The sequence below is a fragment of the Maniola hyperantus genome, chromosome 28, assembly GCF_902806685.2.
Source record: "Maniola hyperantus chromosome 28, iAphHyp1.2, whole genome shotgun sequence".
NCBI lineage: Eukaryota > Metazoa > Arthropoda > Insecta > Lepidoptera > Nymphalidae > Maniola > Maniola hyperantus.
In genome coordinates this window covers 5795770-5817694 of record NC_048563.1, presented here as the reverse complement: position 1 = coordinate 5817694, position 21925 = coordinate 5795770, and the positions used below count along the sequence as shown (strand labels likewise).

The 21925-nt window shown below is 40.9% G+C and overlaps 3 protein-coding genes across 4 annotated transcripts in view; 1 reads left to right on the top strand and 2 right to left on the bottom strand.

The window, feature by feature from the left end:
• Positions 1-697: 697 nt before the first annotated feature.
• On the bottom strand, positions 698-10268 carry Ude (Uracil-DNA degrading factor). The gene is made up of 8 exons (XM_034983047.2): positions 10109-10268; positions 8250-8404; positions 7945-8111; positions 6619-6711; positions 4857-4959; positions 3545-3717; positions 1822-1950; positions 698-1033 (listed from the first exon to the last, which is right to left on the bottom strand). Exons 2-8 carry the CDS (start codon positions 8398-8400, stop codon positions 788-790), a joined length of 1062 nt encoding a protein of 353 aa, XP_034838938.1. The 5' UTR covers positions 8401-8404; positions 10109-10268; the 3' UTR covers positions 698-787.
• A 1595-nt stretch (positions 10269-11863) lies between these two features.
• Positions 11864-20335, top strand: Zpr1 (zinc finger protein Zpr1). Of its 2 annotated transcripts, XM_034983046.2 has the most exons (12): positions 11864-12041; positions 12577-12710; positions 13540-13658; positions 14430-14606; positions 15219-15334; positions 15707-15730; positions 17378-17522; positions 18200-18270; positions 18635-18724; positions 19259-19431; positions 19904-20025; positions 20165-20335. In XM_034983046.2, exons 1-12 carry the CDS (start codon positions 11937-11939, stop codon positions 20257-20259), a joined length of 1371 nt encoding a protein of 456 aa, XP_034838937.1. In that variant the 5' UTR covers positions 11864-11936; the 3' UTR covers positions 20260-20335. The 2 variants fall into 2 exon arrangements, with proteins under 2 accessions (XP_034838937.1, XP_069364365.1); XM_069508264.1 differs by lacking the exon at positions 15707-15730.
• Positions 14817-21925, bottom strand: part of LOC117995017 (zinc finger protein 892-like) — a 55519-nt gene continuing 48410 nt past the window's right edge. The window contains exon 16 of the transcript XR_011238366.1: positions 14817-14940. The gene's annotated coding sequence lies outside the window, so the exon portion shown is untranslated. The remainder of the gene's footprint in view (positions 14941-21925) is intronic.

Below are 21925 nucleotides of genomic sequence, written 5' to 3'. Positions count from 1 at the left end.
TGCCAGCTCTCGGGTCCCCGGTTGACTCAATAACCCTTTTCGAAATTTCCTCAAAAAGAGCTCGAGCCCCCGGGCCCCACGGCCCCAAGGTCTCCACACCAAAAGGCATAAATATGAAGCTCCCATCGAGGTTTTCATATTTGCGCCTCTTGGTCTGTTCGGCGCTGATGGCCGCTGCACACGCCATAGAGGAGGTCACCTGAATGTGGGATGCAGCTAAAGTGTCTACACACGTTACATCCCAAACAAGCGACCTGCCCATCTTCCACGGTACGAGCGTCATACCATCAGGTCTCTTGCCATCGCTACGTGCCAGACCAATAGGTTCTAGTACAGCTGGCAAGTGGCACATGGGCGGTGGCAAGGGACCTCTGGATGATGTCGTTAAGGGTTTTTTCTTGCACTATATGTAATGGAACGTAAAATATACATTTTTTATAGTCTTAGACATCCTGTACAGTGTACAGTAATCTCTATGGTACAGTGCGACAAGGCTCTCTTGGCACTTGGCCACGCGCCAAAAAAGCCGTATCGCACTGTAACATAGAATAAAACATTTTCAAAAACCTGTCGTGCAAATAGTTACCCTAATATGCCTTTGGTAAATATTTCAGTGGCAGAAAATAAGTGTGAACGGTCAATGTAGGGGTTCCTTTTTTCTCTGGAAATACGGAACCCGAAAAAGAAGACTCGAAAGCACTTTTAATTTGTAAATATTTAATCAAAATATCAAATAAATGCTGCAAACAATAATTATGTATGTATCAATACAAATTAAAATAATAAATCATTCTTTCTTCTTCTTGCTTGGCGAATCGTCACTGTCATGGCTGCTTCGTCGTTTCCGGTCGTCGACTTTATCGTCACTGCCACGGCTGCTCCGTCGTTTCCGGTCGGTGTCGCGCTTGGTGTCGTCAGTCGCCGCGACAAGCTTCTTGACGCGCGCGGGTTCCGGCGAGTACGCCCACAGCAGCATCTCTAAATGTTCTGCTGTTGGTTCGTCTTTCTCATTGAAGAGCTTCGCGTCTGCGTGCTGAAACAAAAAAAAAATTGTCTATGAGATGATAAAGAAACCAGCCAAGTGCAAGTCAGACTCACGCACCGAGGGTTCCGTACTCGGGTATTTTTTTCGACATTTTCCATGATAAATAAAAATCTGTTTTAGAATATACAGGTAAAGTCCTTTCATATGATACCCCACTTGGTATAGTAATCTTACTTTGAAAGTTGAAAATACTAATATTTCATGAACCCATTTTAATTTTTTTTCTGTGATGTAACCACAAATTCACGGTTTCTCGGATTATTCCTTTACTTGTGCTATAAGACCTACCCACCTACCAAATTTTATGATTGTAGGTCAACGGGAAGTACCCTTTTTCCCTTAACAACCCTTAAAACTTCCTCCTCCTTCAGGTGTTTCAAGGCAGCGTTCCCCACAATATCCCAGGTCTTGTCACCCTCAGTCTTCAAACATTTGTACTCGCCTGCGGCTGAGGTGCAGGCATGTAGGTTTTCTATGATAACAATTGTATAAAACTACCTTTTCTTTCAGCTGCTTCAAGGCCACGTTCTTCACAGTGTCCCGGGTCTTGTCACACTCAGTCTTCAAACATTTGTACTCGCCTGCGGCTGAGGTGCAGTCATGTAGGTTTTCTATAATAACAATGATATAAAACTACCTTTTCTCTTAGCTGCTTCAAGGCCACGTGCTTCACAATGTCCCAGGTCTTGTCACGCTCAGTCTTCAAACATTTATACTCGCCTCCGGCTGAGGTGTAGGTGTTAAGGTTTTCTATAATAACAATAGTATAAAACTACCTTTTCCTTTAGTTGCTTCAAGGCCGCGTTCCTCACAATGTCCCAGGTCTTACCGCCCTCGGTCTCGAGCACAGTTCTCAAACGCTTGTACTCGCCTCCGGCTGAGGTGTACGCTTCTATGAAGGCTTTCTGTTAACAATCACAATAAATAATTAATAACAATATTTTTTTGAGTTGAAGTTGTATCTTTTTTAGGGTTCCGGACCTCAAAAGGAAAAACGGAACCCTTATAGGATCACTTTGTTGTCTGTCTGTCCGTCTGTCTGTCAAGAAACCTACAGGGTACTTCCCGTTGACCTAGAATCATGAAATTTGGCAGTTAGGTAGATCTTATAGCTGACATTTGGGGAAAAATCTGAAAACCGCGAATTTAGGGTTAGATCACACACAAAAAAAATTAAATTGTGGTCATGAACTAATAATTAGTATTTTCAACTTTCGAAGTGACTATATCAAGTGGGGTATCATATGAAAGGTCTTCACCTGTACATTCTAAAACAGATTTTGATTTATTTTTATGCATCATAGTTTTTGAATTATCGTGCAAAATGTCGAAAAAATACGACTGTAGTACGGAACCCTCATTGTTCGAGCCTGACTCGCCCTTGGCCAGTTTTTTTATATACTATACTATGTAGAGACTACAAAATATGTAGAGATTGTTTTCTTTTCTTACTTATCTTACTCGCATTGTTCTAAGCAAATGCCATATACTATGTAAATAGCAAGCTTTTAACTTATGCAAGTATATAAAAATTGTACTACACTATGGTAGTTCATAGATATGTTGACAGATAGTGAATTAACGAGATTTCAGAAGTTACCAATATACGTCCTATAACATATGACTGTTAACGCGACGTAATGTATAACCAGCGCCATCTATCGGGACATTGCGTAACTCGCGGCTTACAAAATACAATGGACGCTTTGGAGGGTTCCATACCCGCAGGGTGCCAACGAGACCCTATTACTGAGTCTCCGCTGTCCGTCCGTCCGTCTGTCTGTCAGCGGGCTGTCTGTACTGTACCTACCCCATGAACCATCATTTTTATTATTCAGATACAAGTTAGCCCTTGACTGCAATCTCACCTGGTGGTGAGTGATGATGCAGTCTAAGATGGAAGCGGGCTAACCTGGAAGGGGTATGGCGGTTTTCATTAAACCAATGCCCCTTTGGTTTCTACACGGCATCGTACCGGAACGCTAAATCGCATGGTGGCAAGGCTTTGCCGGTAGTTAGGTATTCCTGTCCACCTAGTCTTGCGCCGCCGCTATCCAGCACTTTCGCATTATAATAGGGGTAGTGATAGAATAGAATAGAATAGAATAGATTAGATTAGATTTTTATCCAAATAAACTTTTACAAGTTCTTTTGAATGGTCAACTAGTTTAATTTACCCCTGCTTCGGAATGCCGTCCTACCGAGAAGAACTAGCAAGAAACTCGGCGGTTGCTCTTTTCAAGAGATCAATCCATACTAATATTATAAATGCGAAAGTGTGTCTGTCTGTCTGCTAGCCTTTCACGGCCCATCCGTTCAACCGATTTTGATGAAATTTGGAATAGAGATAGCTTGCATCTCGGGGAAGGACATAGGATACTTTTTATCCCGGAAAATCATAGTTCCCACGGGATTTTGAAAAACCTAAATTCACGTGGACGAAGTCGCGGGCATCATCTAGTTATATATATTATACTAAGTATATAGGGGTAGTGATACCTGTTGCTCGGTGATGTTCGCGTCAGCTAGGTGGACACAAGTCCTCACGATCGCCAGGCTGATGTAAGGGTTGTTCTGTTTGCTCAGATGCATTGTATCGAAGTCGTCGAGAAACTTGTCGAAAATCGATATCGCCTCTTTGATGTTCGATAGTTTCGTCTCGTCGCGGGTACCTGTGGAAACATGGCTTATTATACACAGGGCCCTCTTTCCCACTGGGCACTATAGGCACGTGCCCAGGGCCCACGATCGATAGGGGCCCACAAGTCCCTGCCAGATCACCAACCTATAACCGACCGACCGATATTTTATTACCGAAAATCTAAAACGTGACTTATCTACTTTCTTTGCCTATTCTAAGAAAATAGTACCTATACTCTGTCAAGATATATTTATAGTTCAGTTATAGTTTATACTTTAGTCGATTTTAGTTCTGTGTTCCATAAGTTTACCTACCTACTACCTAGTTAGTTTTAAATACTCTGTGCCTAGTTTTTCATACACATACTATGCCTGTGTGTTGTGGACATATTTTTTTATTAAAAGTGTTAATTTCTCATTGGAGACTGCTTTGGTTTAAGTGTTTTTATATATATAAATATCTAGTTAACTAATTGTAACTGTTTGTCTCTACAAAATAAAATAAAATAAATTAAAATTAAATTAAGATCATAGGGGCCCCATTATTCTAATATGCCCAGGGCCTCCAATAGGATAAAGATGGCTCTGTATATAGAGGCTGTAACTAGAACGCTAGCAACAACTTAGCGTTATTGATATACTACCTAAACACAATCCAATACCAATAACCATTTGCCTCGTTTTGTAGTTTTAGTGATTTAGTATTTTTCAAACCCGCAATGTATAGCGTGCAAAACTCAAAGTCAATGCCCCACCTACGACGGGGCATTGACTTTGAGTGACCTATTTACGCAACGATCGTTGACCTGTAGCGTCACTCAGATGTTTTATTTGCAATATATCGTAAACTTTTACAAATAAAACAAAATAAGGTACTTAAATAGGTTTTTTTTTTATTAGAATAGAATAGAATAGAATATCTTTTTATTCAAGTAAACTTATTACAAGTGCTTTTGAACCGTCAACTAGTATTTACCACTGGTTCGGAATGCCGTTCCTACCGAGAAGAACCAGCAAGAAGCTCGGAAATTTTCAAACTCATAGAAAAATCAGCAAGAAATTCCCTTAACAAGTCCTGACAGACACGACAGACACACATCGAAGGTTCTTTGCTTTCTTCTTTGTCCTTTAGAAGTACGGAACCCTAAAAATAAACGAAATAGAAACTTACAAGTGAGCACTCTCTTGGCTCGTCCTATGAGCCCCTTGACGGCCAACTTCTGATAGTCGGGGTCTCTGCCCTCCAACTCCTGCAGTGTGCTCTTTGCAGCTTCCTGAACAAAACACGCGGTTTTTTTAAAAAAGATTTTTTTTTTTTTTTTTATTAACTATCAAATATTGAACATTTTACAAATACTTTTAACACAACAAAAAAACCACTAAGGTTTAGTATGTTGCTTATCATTCCGTCCATTAATCGATTTTGGGTATAGTGCTTCCATAAATAATATATACATTATGTATAGAAGCACTAGCACTAGGGAGCGTTACATGATAATAATTTGTTATATTTAATTTTTAGCTATTATTATTAGCTATGCTATCTATATATATAAAAGGAAAAGGTGACTGACTGACTGACTGACTGACTGACTGATCTATCAACGCACAGCTCAAACTACTGGACGGATCGGGTTGAAATTTGGCATGCAGATAGCTATTATGATGTAGACGTCCGCTAAGAAAGGGTTTTTGAAAATTCAACCCCTAAGGAGATAAAATAGGGGTTTGAAGTTTTTGTAGTCCACGCGGAGCATAAGCTAGTCAGGACTAATATTCCCCTCCAACTAAGCGTAAAGCTTGTGCTAGGAGTAGATACGACAATAGTGCAACGGGTGTGGTTCGAACCGCCGACCTTTCGGAATTCAGTCTCAACCGTTGAGCTATTGAGGCTCTAGGCCTCCTCCAACTCCTGCAGGTTGTTCTTCGCGGCTTTCTGAACCAAACACACATATTACTTACATCGACGTTTAGAAAGAGATAACGGTTTCGAGTGCGCTGTCTCTGTCGTTGAGACCGATAAAACGTCACATAGGTATGAGTAAAGTATCTCATTCTAAAGGTCGATGTACATTATTTTTTGCCGCGTACAATACAATGCGTGTTTCCTAAATCCTACCAATTACAACCCGGGTATCTTTAAAACAAGAGTGAATAGGCATCTTGTAGGTAAACGCGTCCCATCTTAGGCCGCATCATCACTTCCCATCAGGTGTGATTGTGGTCAAGCGTTTACCTATCAGTACCCTATTATAACGTGGAGTCGCAAAACACTATGAAGAGTAGATAGATGGTTCGTGCGGCTAATTGGCACCGACTCCAAAAAATATTACTATAGAACTACAATAACTCTTGTATACATAATATACTGGGTAATATATTGGTTTGACGACTTCCCTGGCGCAGTGGTAAGCGCTGTGGTCTTATTAGTGGGAGGTCCCGGGTTCGATTCCTGGCAGGGGTTTGGAATTTTATAATTTCTAAATTTCTGGTCTGGTCTGGTGGGAGGCCTAGGCCGTGGCTAATTACCACCCTACCGGCAAAGCCGTGCCGCCAAGCGATTTAGCGTTCCGGTACGATGCCGTGTAGAAACCAAAGGTGTATGGGTTTAGTAAAACTGCCATACTCCTTCCAGGTTAGCCCGCTTCCACCTTAGACTGCATCTTCACTTACCATCAGGTGAGGTTGCAGTCAGGGGCTAATTTGTATCTGAATAAAAAAAAATAAAAAAATTTTTTTTACTTTTTAGTGTTGGTGGTTATTGAAGTTAGTTATTTTTATTTTTTTATTTTTGCATGAATATAGATAATGACCTGGAGAATGACATATTTATCCCGGAAAATCAAAGAGTTCCCACGGGATTTTTAAAAACTTCCACGCGGACAAAGTCAGGCATCAGCTAGTGGGTATTAGGTATAATATAACTTTCTTGCCTGATCTTTGAAGCCCAACCCAGGCACAGTGTCGGCGGGTAACTCTTTCTTTTCTTTTGGTTTTTCTTCCATTTCTACATCTGAGTCCGATTCCTGAAAATAGAAAAAAATAATATCGTTTTCTCCCTAGCGTTAAGATTGTCTGATCGCTATCTAAATATATAAAAGGAAAAGGTGACTGACTGACTGACTGACTGATTTATCAACGCACAGCTCAAACTACTGGACGGATCGGGCTGAAATTTGGCATGCAGATTGCTACTATGACGTAGACATCCGCTAAGAAAGGATTTTTGAAAATACGACCCCTAAGGGGGTGAAATAGGGGTTTGAAATTTGTGTAGTCCACGCGGACGAAGTCGCGAGCATAAGCTAGTTTAGCGATAAAACCGCCTTTTTTCGAAACGACTTCAAAAAAAGGAGGAGGTTCTCAGTTCGTCGGATTTTTTTTTGTACCTAAGTAACCTACTTTATAAGATTTCTTTATGTAACGTATAATTTGTGTTTGTGGTCCAATAAGGAATACACTTTTTTTTTTTTAATAGATATAGCGAGTAAACGAGCAGGCGGGTCACCTGATGTTAAGTGATTACCGCCGCCCATGAACATTTGCAGCACCAGAGGAGCCGCCGATGCGTTGCCGGCCTTTTCAGAATTAGTTGGTCCGCCCCTTGAATAACCCCATGTTGTAATGTAGTGGGAACAGCGCCGATGGGAGTTGGTTCCACAGTTAGCATGTGCGTAGAAAGAAGGATCTGGCGCAGCGGACGGTCGGGGTGCAGCAGACACGCAGGTGGTGAACCCACCACCTCCCACGGCCCCACCAACCTCGCGGTTATATGGCCCGAAACGCGGGAGGGCGCCCGTTCGCTACTTGCTCGGTGGCTCTTTCCCGGGGCGCCTTGACTCCCTACAAAGTGTTTCTATCCTTTCCTTATCCCCTTTAGTATTTCTCCTCTTTCTGGGGCAGACGTGCACGAAAACGCAGATCCCCGCGTGCCCCGGGGTCCGGATCCTCAAACACCCACTGGTCCACGATCACGGTCCGAGCTGTTCTGCCTCTTGTGGCAGTGGTGCGCGAACTCCCGCAGCTTGCCGAAGTTTCCCGCCGAGGCAACGAGGTCCTGGTAGTAAACTGGACCCTCCTCAGCAGGTGGTGAGGGTGAAATTCCTTACATACATACATACTTATTTTCTCAGTAAGTAGATTTTATGATGTGGTTAATAAACAGTTGTTACAACTTCATCACTATTATTTTTGATCTTCCAACGCCGCGCTTTGCGGTTAAAAAAAAAAAAAAAAAAAAAAAAAACTTCATCACTCACCTCTTCACTTTTCTTTTTCTTTCTTTCCCTTTCCTCACTCCTCTGTTCTCTGTTCTTCTCCTTCTTGTCCGATTTTTGCTCCTTGTTCTTCTCCAGTTCCGCGAGCCAGTTCTCGAAGACTTCCATCGCTTCTTTTATGTTCTTTATTTTGTCCTCTGCTTTTGTCACTGAAATAACCAAAAACAAGCCATTTTATCCGACACGTCTATCTACCCGAGCCGACGGCGAGGGCCAATAGCGAGTTAGTTCAAAGCACAGATTAGAGAAAGTTTTATTTATGGTTCAAAGGCAACTCGTAGACTTACTAGTGAGTACTCGTTTCGCCCTCCCCAGCAGACCCCTCACAGTCAACCTCCTATAGTTGGGGTCGTGTTTCTCCAACAGCCGCAGGGTGTCCTCGGCCTTCGCCTTGTCCTTGAAGCCGAAACCCGAGTCTTCTTTATCGTCCTTGCCCATTATTCTGGAAAGACAAGTTTGTAAAAAAACCGGCCAAGTGCGAGTCAGGCTCGCGCAACGAGGGTTCCGTACTACAATCGTATTTTATCGACATTTTGCATGATAATTCAAAAACCATGATGCATAAAAATCTGATTTAGACGCGAACGTAAAGACCTTTCATATGATACCCCACTTGATATAGTTATCTTACTTAGAAAATTGAAAATACTAATAAAATTATAAGTTCATGACCACAATTTAATTTTTTTCTTGTGATTTTACCACAAAATTCACGGTTTTCAGATTTTTTCCCTCATGTCTGATATAAAGCCTACCTATCTGCCAAATTTCATGATTCTAGGTCAACGGGAAGTATCCTATAGGTTTCTTGACAGACAGACAGACAACAATGTGATCCTATAAGGATTCCGTTTTTCCTTTTGAGTTACGGAACCCTAAAAAGGCCTGTCTGTAACTATAGGTGAGCTAAGAAGTCGTAATCGGGTACAGTACGCAGCCGAAAGTAATGCACATCGGTCTTTAGAATGACATTTCGGCTTTGTAGAGCGTTGTCTCTGTCACTCATACCCATATGACGCTTTGTCTCAACGAACAAGACAGTGCTCTACAAATCTGCTGTCTCCTTCTAATGATCGATTTTCATCACTTTTGGCCGGGTACTGTAAATAATGGTTATTCAAGGTCAAGAAGCAAATAGGTAAGTCTAAGTCAGTAATCCATGAGTTCATCTTGTATTACGTCATATCATACTAACTTATCTAATAAACATAACAAACTATTTTTTTTTATTTTTTTTTTTTAAAGAATATTAGCCATGTTAAATGACTAATTCCCCTTTCCTCTCCAACTAAGCATCAGGCTTGTGCTAGGAGTAGGTACGACAATAGTGCAACGGGCGGGGTTTGAACCGTCGACCTTTCGGTTTCAGTCCAGTCCTATACCGGTTGAGCTATTGAGCCTCCTCCTATTCACAATCGATACCTACTTACTAATATAGGTATCTAAATAAAGCTGTGATAGCCTAGTGGTTAGGACGTCCGCCTTCTAATCGAATTCGGCTCGATCCCGGACACGCACCTCTAACTTTTCGGAGTTATGTGCGTTTTAAGTAATTAAATATCACTTGCTTTAACGGTGAAGGAAAACTTCGTGAGGAAACCTGCATGCCTGAGAGTTGTGTTTTAATTGAATTTACTTCTGTACCTAAATGTATAATATTTTTTTTTTTTTTTTTTTAAAGAATATTAGCCATCTTAAATGACTACTATTCCCCTTTCCTCTCCAACTAAGCGTAAAGCTTGTGCTAGGAGTAGGTACGACAATAGTGCAACGGGCGGGGTTTGAACCGTCGACCTTTAGGTTTTCAGTCCACTCCTTTACCAGTTGAGCTATTGAGGCTCTGAGTTCTCCATAATGTTCTCAAAGGTGTGTGAAGTCTGCCAATCCGCTCTTGGCCAATGTTATACACTGTGCCCTGAACGCTTCTGATTCTTGGAGAATACCCTGAGTACCTAATGGATACGCATGGATTTAGGTTTTAAAAAATCCAGCGGAAACTCTTTGATTTTCCGGGATAAAAAGTAGCCTATGTCATGAAAATCACGTCGATCCGTTGCTCCGTTGCGACGTGATTGAAGGACAAACCAACAAACACACTTTCGAATTTATAATATGGGTACTGATTAGGAAAATGTGAAATACTTACAATAAATATTTAAAATAAAATCCAAGGGCAACTAATTGGGCACTAATAATTCACTATTTAATCACTGTTTTGTTATATTTGTCGAAAACTATTTTTATTTTAAGCACCGGCGCTTTGAAACCACGTCTTTTACTCGACTATGTTATTTTGAAATTCAGTTCAAATAGTGAAGTCATTCGGCGGGAATCACTGACCTATACTAACACAAGTATGCTGGAATTGCAATAGGCTACTTGACAATTTTTTTAAGTTGGTCTTAAATGGTTAATATTTGTCCTATTATATCAAAAAAAATTAACACTATATTTTTTTGCGCCCTAAAAACCGTAAAACTTTAATTTAAAAAAATATTTTTCTTAGACAGGTGAAAACACTGTCGGCCATGTTTGGCCGATAGATTATCTGTGCTCTGACGTCATGCATTTGTAAACAACAGTATAACCCTTGGTTTACGGTTTTTAGGGCGCAAAAAAATATAGTGTTAATTTTTTTGATATAATAGGACAAATATTAACCATTTAAGACCAACTTAAAAAAATTGTCAAGTAGCCTATTGCCGAATGCAGCTGCGCGATTGCGGTAGAAAGACAGCTACAATATCACGATCACAATCACCTCTGATTGGTTGACGCTCACTCACTATTGGCTACAATGCATTGTTGCAACAGGAGTCGCACAAATTTAGCCAATCACAACAAATGAGATTGTAATAATGATTGATGCAGGTTTTACGAAATCGACCTACCGACCTCTGCAATTTGATTGCAGCAATTTTGGTCAGTGAGCGTACTTAAACTAAATGTTAGTGATGTCACTGATGAGACATTAGGTCAAATAGGTGTGTCCACACTGATGCCAAATATATTTGATACTTAGTGACAATTTTAATCCGCTACTCACGATCGAGCGCTTTAAATCGTCATAAAAATAACAGTCATTTTGTTTGGTACACCCCTCTTCCAGCGTTCTTGATTAGTCCATTTCAGTGGCGGAAATACTACTTAGTTATCTAACCAAATTGAGATGTAGCACAAATTGCTAGTATTGAAACATAAGAAGGGATCGTTTAAATATAACCGCGTTACCATAAGACACGACCGACAAATCGACAAAAATATCGGCGTGACGTCATTTGATTTACCTTCGTGTGGCCGACTCCAAGGTCACGCCTATTTCTCTATAGTGACATCATTTACTTGAGGCCAATGTATTTAACTACATATTTTGTGAATGTAAATAATGCTCGCACGAGTCTGTAAGTAATACTTACATACTTAGCTGTTATTATGTTAAACAGTTTATTTATATGCAAGATTTATTATAAGTATTGATAGGCCGGAAAGCCGGGCAAGCAATAAGCATCCACTTTTCGGAGTCATTTTTGCTTCGTAAACCGGTGAAGGAAAACAACCTGCATCATGCATGCCTGAGAGTTCTCCATAATGTTCTCTCGATGTCTGCCAATCTGCACTTGGCCAGCGTGGTGGCAGGAGGACTATAGCCAAAATGCTTCACATTATGAGAGGAGACCCGTGCTCAGTAGTTAGCCGGCGATAGGTTGATATTATGCAACATATGGGTTCTTTACAGTCACAATAGGGTATTTTTTCTGAGGTAAAATATAATCTATGTTATTTTGAGGTTCAAAAGAGCTAAAATCCGGAGCCGTAATACCAGTTTAAAAAAAATGTGATATTAGTTATTTGTCTGTGTCGGTTTTGACAACTTTTGACATTTTCATTTTGGCAAATTGTTTTGGCATTTTGCCAAAACATTCCAGAAGGAACTTTGGTTATTGGAACGTGAAAATTATTAATTTTCGAAAAAAATGTGTAGCACGGAACAGAAACCTCTATTCAGGGATCTCACGGGTGAAGATCCGGAGCCAGAAGTCACAGAAATAGAGTCTTTATGTGTTAATTGTTATACAAACGTAAGTATTTCTAAAACCCCTAGTTTTTCAGCAGTTTTGTATGAACTCGAAAGTTTTTATGCTCTTCAACTTCGTGATTTTACTATTCTAAGTAAAGTCTAGTAGTTTGTAGGTGTTATTCTATGTATTTTATTCATAATTTTGGAGTTTACAAATTTTAGGTTATGCTCGGTTTTTAGTTTTTTTTAGTTTATAAAGGGCTTTGTGATTAGAATGCAAATTCTCCCAAAGTGTCGCCAATTCGAATCAGAGTATTCTTTAACTGCTAAGATAGGAACTATAGCTGATGACCTAGTAACTAGGTTAGACCTAGCCTAGGTTCTAGTTAATCCTAACCATGAAGTAAAAGTAAGTAGAGGTTTTACTTCCAATACCTACTTAAAGCAAATACGCCGCCGAGAACCTTTTTACTACATAATTTTACTACTTCAATGAACTTTTAATAACTGCCCGCGCTAGGTCTACAAAATAAGCCCAAGTGGCGTACGCTAGCGTCATTCAGCAAGTCCAGACACCATTGTTGTCCTCGTTGCAGGGTACGACTAGACTCCTGCTGACTCGCATCCCGCACTACAAGAATGTGGTGATCATGTCCTTCAGTTGCCCCTCGTGCGGCTACCAGAACAACGAGATCCAGCCCGGAGGCGCCACCGCTGAGCTGGGCATCAGGTACAGTGCGATTCAAACGGAAATGCGCCCCTGAAGTTTGCGCACCACACACATTTTGGGTGTCCGGGGTATCGGGGAGGGTAACTGCGCACGTGTCGCAACTTAACGCAGACGCATTTAGAATAGAATAGAATGTTTTTTATTCATGTAAACTTTTTACAAGTACTTATGAATAGTCAGGTAGTTTTAATTTACCACTGGTTTGGAATGCCGTTCCTACCGAGAAGAACCAGCAAGAAACTCGGCGGTTTAAGTTTGAATCGTACTGTATGTGGTATACAAGATCTACTTCTTCACTCGCGGGTATCTTTCCTGCATTTTAGAGATCACAAGTAAAAAACCGGCTAAGTGCGAGTCAGACTCGCGCACCGAGGGTTCCATACTGCAGTTGTATTTTTTGGACATTTTGTAGATAAATCAAAATCTATTATGCATAAAAATCTGTTTTAGTTGCAGTTGTATTTTTTCGACATTTTGTAGATAAATCAAAATCTATTATGCATAAAAATCTGTTTTAGAATGGACAAGTAAAGCCATTTCATACATATAATACTCGAAGATGCCCGTGATTTCGTCCGCGTGGATTTAGTTTTTTAAAAATTCCATGAGAACTCTTTGATTTTCTGGGATAAAAAGTAGCCTATGTCCTTCTCCGGGATCCAAGCTATCTCTATACTAAATTTCGTCAAAATCGGTTGAACGGATGGGCCGTGAAAGACCTATTCGGAGATCCATTGCTCCGTTGCGGTGCGATTGATGAACAAACCAATACCTATACAATAACACAAGTTTTGCATTTATGATATAGATAGACCATAATGATTTCCAGATGGAAACTCTGTGTGGAATCCAGCGAAGACCTAAACCGGCAAGTGGTTAAGAGCGATTATACATCTGTGAAGATTCCAGAAGTCGATTTTGAGATTCCAGCTCAGAGTCAAAAAGGAGGTCAGTATGTAACATATAGTTAGAACTAGATGACGCCCAAAACTTAAAAACTTAATTCTGCGTGAATTTAGGTTTATAAAAATCCTGAACTCTTTGCTCTTCTGGGATAAAAAAACCAAGTCAGCAAGTCAGTCGGAGTCAAGCACCGAGAGATCCGTACTACAGTCGTATTTTTTTGTCATTTTGCACGATAAATCAAAAACTATCCCGACTAATATTATAAATGCGAAAGTTTGTACGTGTGTGTGTGTGTGTGTGTGTGTGTGTGTGTGTGTGTGTGTGTGCGTGTGCGTGTGTTTGTTACTCCTTCACGCAAAAACTACTGGACGGATTTGGCTAAAATTTAGAATGGAGATAGATTATACCCTGGATTAACACGTAGGCTACTTTTATCCCCGAAAATAAAAGAGTTCCCGCGGGATTTAGAAAAACGTAAATCCACGCGGACGAAGTCTCGGGCATCAGCTAGTGATGCATAAAAATAAATAAAAATCTGTTTTAGAATGCACAGGTTCACACTTTCATATGATACCCCACTTGATATAGTTATCTTACTTCGAAAATTGAAAATACTAATTATTAGTTCATGACCACAATCCTAACGTTTTCTAAGCGGATTCTTGAACATCTTGTATCACTTAGACTGTCTCTGATCCATATTAGATACGTCATAATAGCTACCTGCATGCCAAATTCCAGCCCGATCCGTCCAGTAGTTTCAGCTGTGTGTTGATAGATCAGTCATTCAGTCATATATGGATTTCTAAACAGAGGTGACCACAGTGGAGGGAATCCTGACTCGAGCCGTGTCGGGTCTGAAACAAGATCAGGAGAAGCGCAGGGCGGAGCACCCTGACGCCGCAGCCCAAATAGACGCCTTCGTAGAAAGGTTGGAAGCCCTGCGATCTGTCGCCACGCCGTGGACTCTGCTGCTTGAAGATATTAGCGGTGAGTAGATAAAATCAGTACCCTTATTATAAATGCGAAAGTGGGTTTGTTTGTTGGTTTGTTGGTTTGTCCTTCAATCACGTCGCAACGGTGCAACGGATTGACGTGAAGTTTTGCATGGGTAATGGATAAAGACCTGTGGCCCTACCGCGGTTGTTTGACAGCTATGTCACGATCACAATCATCTCTGATTGGTTAATGCTCGCTCACTATTGGCCACAATGCATTGTTGTAACAAGAATCGCACAAATTCAGCCAATCAGAACAATTGAGATTATAATAATGATTGATGCAGGTTTTAGACAATCGCCCGGCTGGAGAGTGACATAGGCTACTTTTTATCCCGGAAAATCAAAGAGGATTTTTAAAAAACTTATATCTACGCGGACGAAGTCGCGGGCATCAGCTAGTGGGTAGTGGGAAAGTTTTGGGAAATACTGGCAAAATTTTTGAGAATTCAGTAAAAAACCCGGCCAAGTGCGAGTCAGATTCGCGTACCAAGGGTTCCGTACTACACTCGTATTTCTCGCGAGTCTGACTCGCACTTGGCCGGTTTTTGGAAATCTTGTGAGAACTTTTGATTTGATGATAATGATGAAAAACTTGTTCCAGGCAACTGCTTCATAGAAAACCCTGAAGCTCCCAAAAAGGACCCGCGAGCTGAAAGAACGGATTTCAAGCGAAGCAAGGATCAAAATCATGTACTAGGCATCTATACACATGAGGAGGTAGGCTATGATTCCAGTAATAGGGATGATGCCTAGTACGCCATCGCCAACGCCATCTAAAAGAAAAAGCTGACTGACTGACTGATCTACCAACGCAAAGCTCTAACCACTGAATGGATCGGGCTGAAATTCGACATGCAGATAGCTATTGTGACGTAGACACCCGCTAAGAAAGGATTTTTGAAAATCCAACCCTTAGTTTACCACCTTAAAATAGGGGTTTGAAATTCTTATAGTCCACGCGGATGAAGTCGCAGGTTCATAAATTCGGTTTCTGCGCAGGTACATTGACGCAACTTATACAGGTGGTAGTACTATAATGAACTATGTGTTCCTCAATGTGAAACTAATACAGTTGTTTGTTATTTCAAGCCGTGTGACGATGACTCGGACAGTGTAAGTTGATGCTGTACACAGATTGCATTACAAACACGTTTTTATGCATATTTATAGTTTTTAGCTGAGTGCCCCTACGTTTTTATAATAATTGATACCCCTTTTTATAGCCCGTGACAGGTCGAGATGGCAATCGAGGTATAAGTCCCGCAAATTGCTCATGCCCGCGGCCGTCATTTTAGTGACGTCAGCACTAGATTAAAGTTTCGATTTTTATTTCGGCTGACGTCAAAATGACAAGACATGGTTCTAGCGCCATAGCAATTTGCGGGACATAATAATTGATACCCCTTTTATAGGCCGCGACAGGTCGAGATGGCAATAGGGGTATGAGAAGGGGGAACGCCCCGCACACCCGCGCCCGCCCGCACCCGCGGTGTGATTACGTATCTCGCTACAGGCTTGCGACAGACGTAAATCTCGCGATCATTGCTGTCAAACGTCCGGCTAGAGAGAGACAGCAATAGCCACAAAGCAATATAAAAAGAAGAAGAAGAGAGACAGCAAATGAACTGACGCATTGCTACTGCTGTCGCGTTGCTGTCGCTACTGCAACGTTTTACGAAATCACCCCGCGGGTTAACACAAGGGGTGTGCGGGGCGTTCCCTCCCCGATTCCCATTTCAACCTGTCGCTTACTATACCTCCTTTAAACAACAATATAGTCCATACAAAATGAGTTATCATCCGCTATTTGAACTCTATGGGTCATCTGTCATGTCAAAAGTACGGTGGACGTGGACACAATGTTAAAGTGCGAGTGAGATCCCCTTTTGTACGCATTATATCAATAGTTTTCGCTTTGCCCTGTAATTTTTTTCTGATATATATATATATATATATATGTATATCCATCGTGTAAAATTATATCATCTGCATAAATAGTGCCAATAATTTAGTATTTTAGAAAAGCCTATGTTTTAACATGTATATGAACAATACCTCATTTATTCCAGCCTTTGACATATTTTTTTAAAAATATAAATAAAAATAACGAGCAGGCGGGTCACCTGATGTTAAGTGATTACCGCCGCCCATGAACATTTACAGTACCAGAGGAACCGCCGATGCGTTGCCGGCCTTTCAGAAATTTGTTGGTCCGCCCGTTGAACAAACCCATGTTGTAATCTAATTATTTAATCGATTATACGAATTTTCAAAGATACGAAACCCTTGGTGCGCGAGTCAGACTCGCACTTGGCCGGTTTTTAATTTTCATTTAATCCCAGGCAGTTTAACAGTATCTCTGTCTTTAATACCGTTTTTCCTTAAGGTCATAACATGTCATCCTACTAATATTGTAAATGCGAAAGTGTGTTGGTTTGTCCTTCACTCACGCCGCAATGCAACGGAGAGACGGACAGCCGTAATTATTTGCATGGATATATGTATTTAAAAACCTAGTCTATATAAAAGGAAAAGCTGACTGACTGACTGATCTATCAACGCACAGCTCAAACTACTGGACAGATCGGTCTGAACTTTGGCATGCAGATATAGATGTAGATGTCCGCTAAGAAAGGACTTTGAAAATTCAAACCCTATGGGGTAAAATAGGGGTTTGAAATTTGTGTAGTCCACAAAGACGCGGGGATAAGCTAGTTGAATAAATTTTGTAACAATTATATTGAAATGTGTTTTCCACAGGTATCAGACAGTCTCCCCGGGACCCTGACCCCCGGAGACCCCGGTGAGGGCTCCTACGACCGTCTCGTTAAGGACGAAGTCCTACAGTTCAGGACCAACTGCCCTGACTGCAACGCGCCTGCCGATACCAACATGAAACTTACTAGTGAGCATATTATGTAGTTCATCATCATCAACCAATAGATGTCCACTGCTGGACGTAGGTCTCTTCTTCTTCTTCTTCGCTCTGGGCTGGTTTCCGCACTTAAACGTTTCCGTCTGTTGTGCGTGCGACGTTGGTCTCTTGTAGGGACTTCCACACGCTACGGTCTTGCGCCGCCGCAATCCAGCGGCTCCCTGCGACTCGTCTGATGTCGTCCGTCTACCTAGTGGGGGTCTTCCAACGCTGCGCCTTCTGGTGCGAGGTCGCCGTTCCAGCACCTTGGGACCCCAACGTCTACGTATATTATGTAGTTCATTTCACGCAAAAATCTGATGTTGTACCTGCGCAGTGGGTGATTAATCGATCTTTTTGGTGGTGTAAAGTGGGGTGTCTATGTTAGCACCAACTGTACCCTGTCTTACCTCGCATACAGTACGCGGCCGAAAGTGATGTACATCGGCCTTTAGAATGATATTTCGACTTTGTAGAGTGTTGTCTCTGTCACTCGTACACAGGTATTTTGTCATTTGAAATTTTGTCGGTCTCGACGACAGAGACAATGCTCTACGAAACCGCACCGCTCTTTCAAATGGTAGTTGTACAATATTTCCTGCCGGGTACTGTATATTTTTTATAGTAAAATATTTTTTTAAGTAGTTTGAGAAAATTTTTTTTTTCAGCCATTCCACATTTCAAAGATGTGGTGATCATGGCGACCGTATGTGACGCGTGCGGCCATCGCACCAACGAAGTGAGTGCTACATTCCTTCATCAACCCATCGCTGGCTCACTACTGAGCACGGGCCTCCCCGCACAATGAGAAAATCCACCACGCTGCAGTCAAGTGCGGGTTGGTAGATTCTATGACGATCCTCCTTTTTGCTGGTTCTTCTCAGTAGGAACTGCATCCCGAACCAGTGGTAAATTATAATAGTTGACGATTGAAAAGCACTTGTAATAAGTCTACTTGAATAAAATAAATTCTATTCTATTCTATTCTCCTGGCGCAATAGTAGCGCTGTAGTCTTATAAGTGGAGGTCCCGGGATAAATTTTTCATTTTATTCATATACAAGTTTAGCCCTTGTAAATGTTTAAATATTTGTTTCTGCGCAGGTCAAGTCTGGCGGTGGAATAGAGGACAAGGGTGTCAGGTTCGAGGTCCGCGTCGCCAGTAGAGACGACTTCTCACGGGATATTCTTAAGGTAATGTAATATCTATACTATTAAAAGTATGCTCTTATAAAAAGCATATTAAACAGTCGAAGACTATGTAAATGATAGGAAAGCTTGGATTTGACTCGCTCCAGCAATGCACGGGGCTGCAATGGCTTGTACAGTATGGTATAATAATATTGTAAATTGATCTCTTGAAAAGAGCAACCGCCGAGTTTCTTGCTAGTTCTTCTCGGTAGGAACGGCATTCCGAACCAGTGGTAAATTAAACTAGTTGACGATTCAAAAGCACTTGTAATAAGTCTACTTGAATAAAAACATATTCTATTCTATTCTATTCTAATAATGTAAATGCGAACCCATACTATGGAACTCTTTCATATTCTGGGATAAAAGTAGCCTATGTCACTCTCCAGGTCTTAAACTATACGGTATACCCATGCAATAATAACATATCTCTGTTGCTCCGGTGTGACGTGATTGAAGGACAAACCAACACACTTTCGCATATCTAATTTGGATTGTGATTGCACTTACTATTTTTGTTGTTTTTTTGTGTTTTAGTCTGAAACCTGCAGTATGTCAATACCGGAACTTGACCTAGAAGTGGGGGGCAAAGCCCTAGGGGGCCGCTTCACTACCGCGGAAGGACTTATCAGGGCTTCCGTTGAGCAGTTGAAGTGTGCGCCCGCGCTTACGGGCGACGCGCCCGGATTGGCTAAGGAGCGCCTCGAGCAGTAAGTAACGTCATTTTGTTATTTTAGTTTTCATCTCGCATACTAGATGGCGCTAGTAGTGTAATACAATGCGCTGGCGTCGATTTTAAAAAAGTGGGAGCGACCCTTCCAGTTAGAGATTTGCGTCATTGTTGTTAGACCAGCCCAAATAATTTGCTTCGAATTTCGGTCTCCCATCCGATTGGTGACCTGGGTCAACATAGCTTGACCAACCGAAAATATTTCATCACACATTCATTTAGCAACATGGGCGGACGTTGCTTAACCGACGCGACGCGATCCAAGTAAATTGGATGGGTGACCGAATTTAGTCAAAATTAGAATATGGAAGGCAGAGCCCTACATGGTCACTCTCTCTCATTTCTCATTCTCAGAGACATTGTGCTCTGTAGTGGGCCGGGGTTGAGCCAATTAATGATAATCCAATCGCTGTCATACACCACCATCGCTTATCCAACACAACGTATTCCAGGTTCACGGAGAAGCTGGAGGAGGTTCTGGAGAGCAAGCGAGCCATCACCATCATCCTGGATGATCCAGCCGGCAACTCCTATGTGCAGAACCTGAATGATGATCCAGACCAGTATGACGATGGTAAAGGAGGTTTTAAAGTCAAAGTCAAAGTCTAAATTGTTTGAAGATTTTTTTTACCACTTATACCATTGTTCAAGATGTTACGGAACCCTTCGTGTGCGAGTCCGACTCACGCTTGACCGGTTTTCGTTTGTTACAGCCCTCAAAGTGACTCGCTACGAGCGCACCTACGAGCAGAACGATGAGCTGGGACTCAACGATATGAAGACTGAAGGGTACGAGGAAGAAAGCTGAAAGTATTCCACTATGTAACATTGTTATACGTTGTAATATATATGTAATAAGCTCTAAATAAATTATTTGCATTATATTTTAGTTTCATTTCTGTAATTTCTTAATTATTTTGCTAATACCAAAGCTTAAAAGGCTAGAATCCATAGCACTTCAGCTAGTTATATAAAAGAAAAACAACCTTTTATGGGTTTGTTAAGATTTGTTGATAGTGTGGCCATTACCCTATTTTGCTTCTGTTTTTGAACGAAGCTGTTAGTGATGCTCTTGACCATTCAATGTACTCTGTGCTCTTGACTTAAACGTCAAATAGATGTCATTTGATTGTGTCCAAAAATGGTCCAAAACAATGTGATTTTCTTAGATTAATGTTGTGATGTTCAATTTTCATGGTTTTTTGGGTATTTTCTATAAATTATTTCACTCTTACAATGCAAGAGCAAAGTGATGAAGATAAAATCTTGTTGCCGCATCACGAACAGCAACCGCTCTGCACCACTCGCCTTCCATACAGGCAAGGAAGAAAATTAACAGCAGTAAAGGTAAAAACTTAAACCGTCTTCGATTTACGCTTATAACTTTTATATTATACGGGACTGCAATGGTTTGTATAGTACGGTATAATAACATTGTAAATTGAAAAATTAAAAAGAGCAACCGCCGATTTTCTTGCTGGTTCTTCTCGGTAGGAACGGCATTCCGAACCAGTGGTAAATTAAAACTACCTGACTATTCTATGGTCTATAGTTTTAAAATCTAGTCTTTTCATGTTAGGTTTCTCAAATATCCTGTTGGAATTTCGCAACCTCGGTTCTTAGAGCCTAGAGGTGCTTATGTTATAGACTAGCGGATTGGTAGACTTCACACACCTTTGAGAACATTATGGAGAACTCTCAGGCATGCAAGTTTCCTCACGATGTTTTCCTTCACCGTTAAAGCAAGTGATGTTTTAGTTATTTAAAAACTAACTAACTTTGAAAAGTTAGAGGTGCATGCTCAGGATCAAACCACCATCCTCTGATTACAAGGAAGATATCCTAACCTCTAGGCTATCATAGTCTAGAGAGTGTAAGTCAGTTATCCTTTTAAATGTATGTATGATTTCCAGGTATACTCAATCAGCAAGGAATCAAACCACCTTCTGATATTTGGAGTACCCTCACTAAACCTGCGCCAAGAGACCAAAGCCCTATTCTCTAAGTTCGGCAAACTATTACAGTTCAACATATCAAAGGGACATGCAGCAGAGTCATTCACGGAAACATATCATGCACAGTACGAGAGAATACAATCCGCTAGGCATGCTAAACGATTGGTTGACACGAAAAACTTCTACGGAGGATTGTTACATGTATGTTATGCTCCTGAACTTGAGAATGTTAACGAGACTAGACAGAAACTGATGCAACGGCAGCGTGATATTATATTTAGATTAAAAAACTTGAACAACGAACAGAAAATACCTAAAGATACCAAACCTGCAACCGAGACTCATGGATTGAGAAATGTAAATAACAAACAAATAAATACTAAAGCAAAAGAAACTTGTATTAAAGAATCTGTAAAACTAAATATGGGTGATGTTAATACTATAAGTATCGGTAATCAACTAAAACGTGTTTCTAAGAAACGTAAAATGAACGACGATAAAAAAATTCAACCTTGTTAT

Bases quoted from the DNA above. Each gene is read 5' to 3' on its own strand.
- Zpr1 (XM_034983046.2), top strand. From the start codon at position 11,937: ATGTGTAGCACGGAACAGAAACCTCTATTCAGGGATCTCACGGGTGAA. The intron at 14,607-15,218 runs GTGAGTAGATAA...AACTTGTTCCAG, and splicing joins GCTGCTTGAAGATATTAGCG to GCAACTGCTTCATAGAAAAC. The intron at 18,725-19,258 runs GTAATGTAATAT...TTTGTGTTTTAG, and splicing joins TCTCACGGGATATTCTTAAG to TCTGAAACCTGCAGTATGTC.
- Ude (XM_034983047.2), bottom strand. From the start codon at position 8,400: ATGGGCAAGGACGATAAAGAAGACTCGGGTTTCGGCTTCAAGGACAAG. The intron at 6,712-7,944 runs GTGAGTGATGAA...TTCTATTTTCAG, and splicing joins AGAAAAAGAAAAGTGAAGAG to GAATCGGACTCAGATGTAGA. The intron at 1,034-1,821 runs GTAGTTTTATAC...TTTTTGTTTCAG, and splicing joins TGAAGCAACTAAAGGAAAAG to CACGCAGACGCGAAGCTCTT.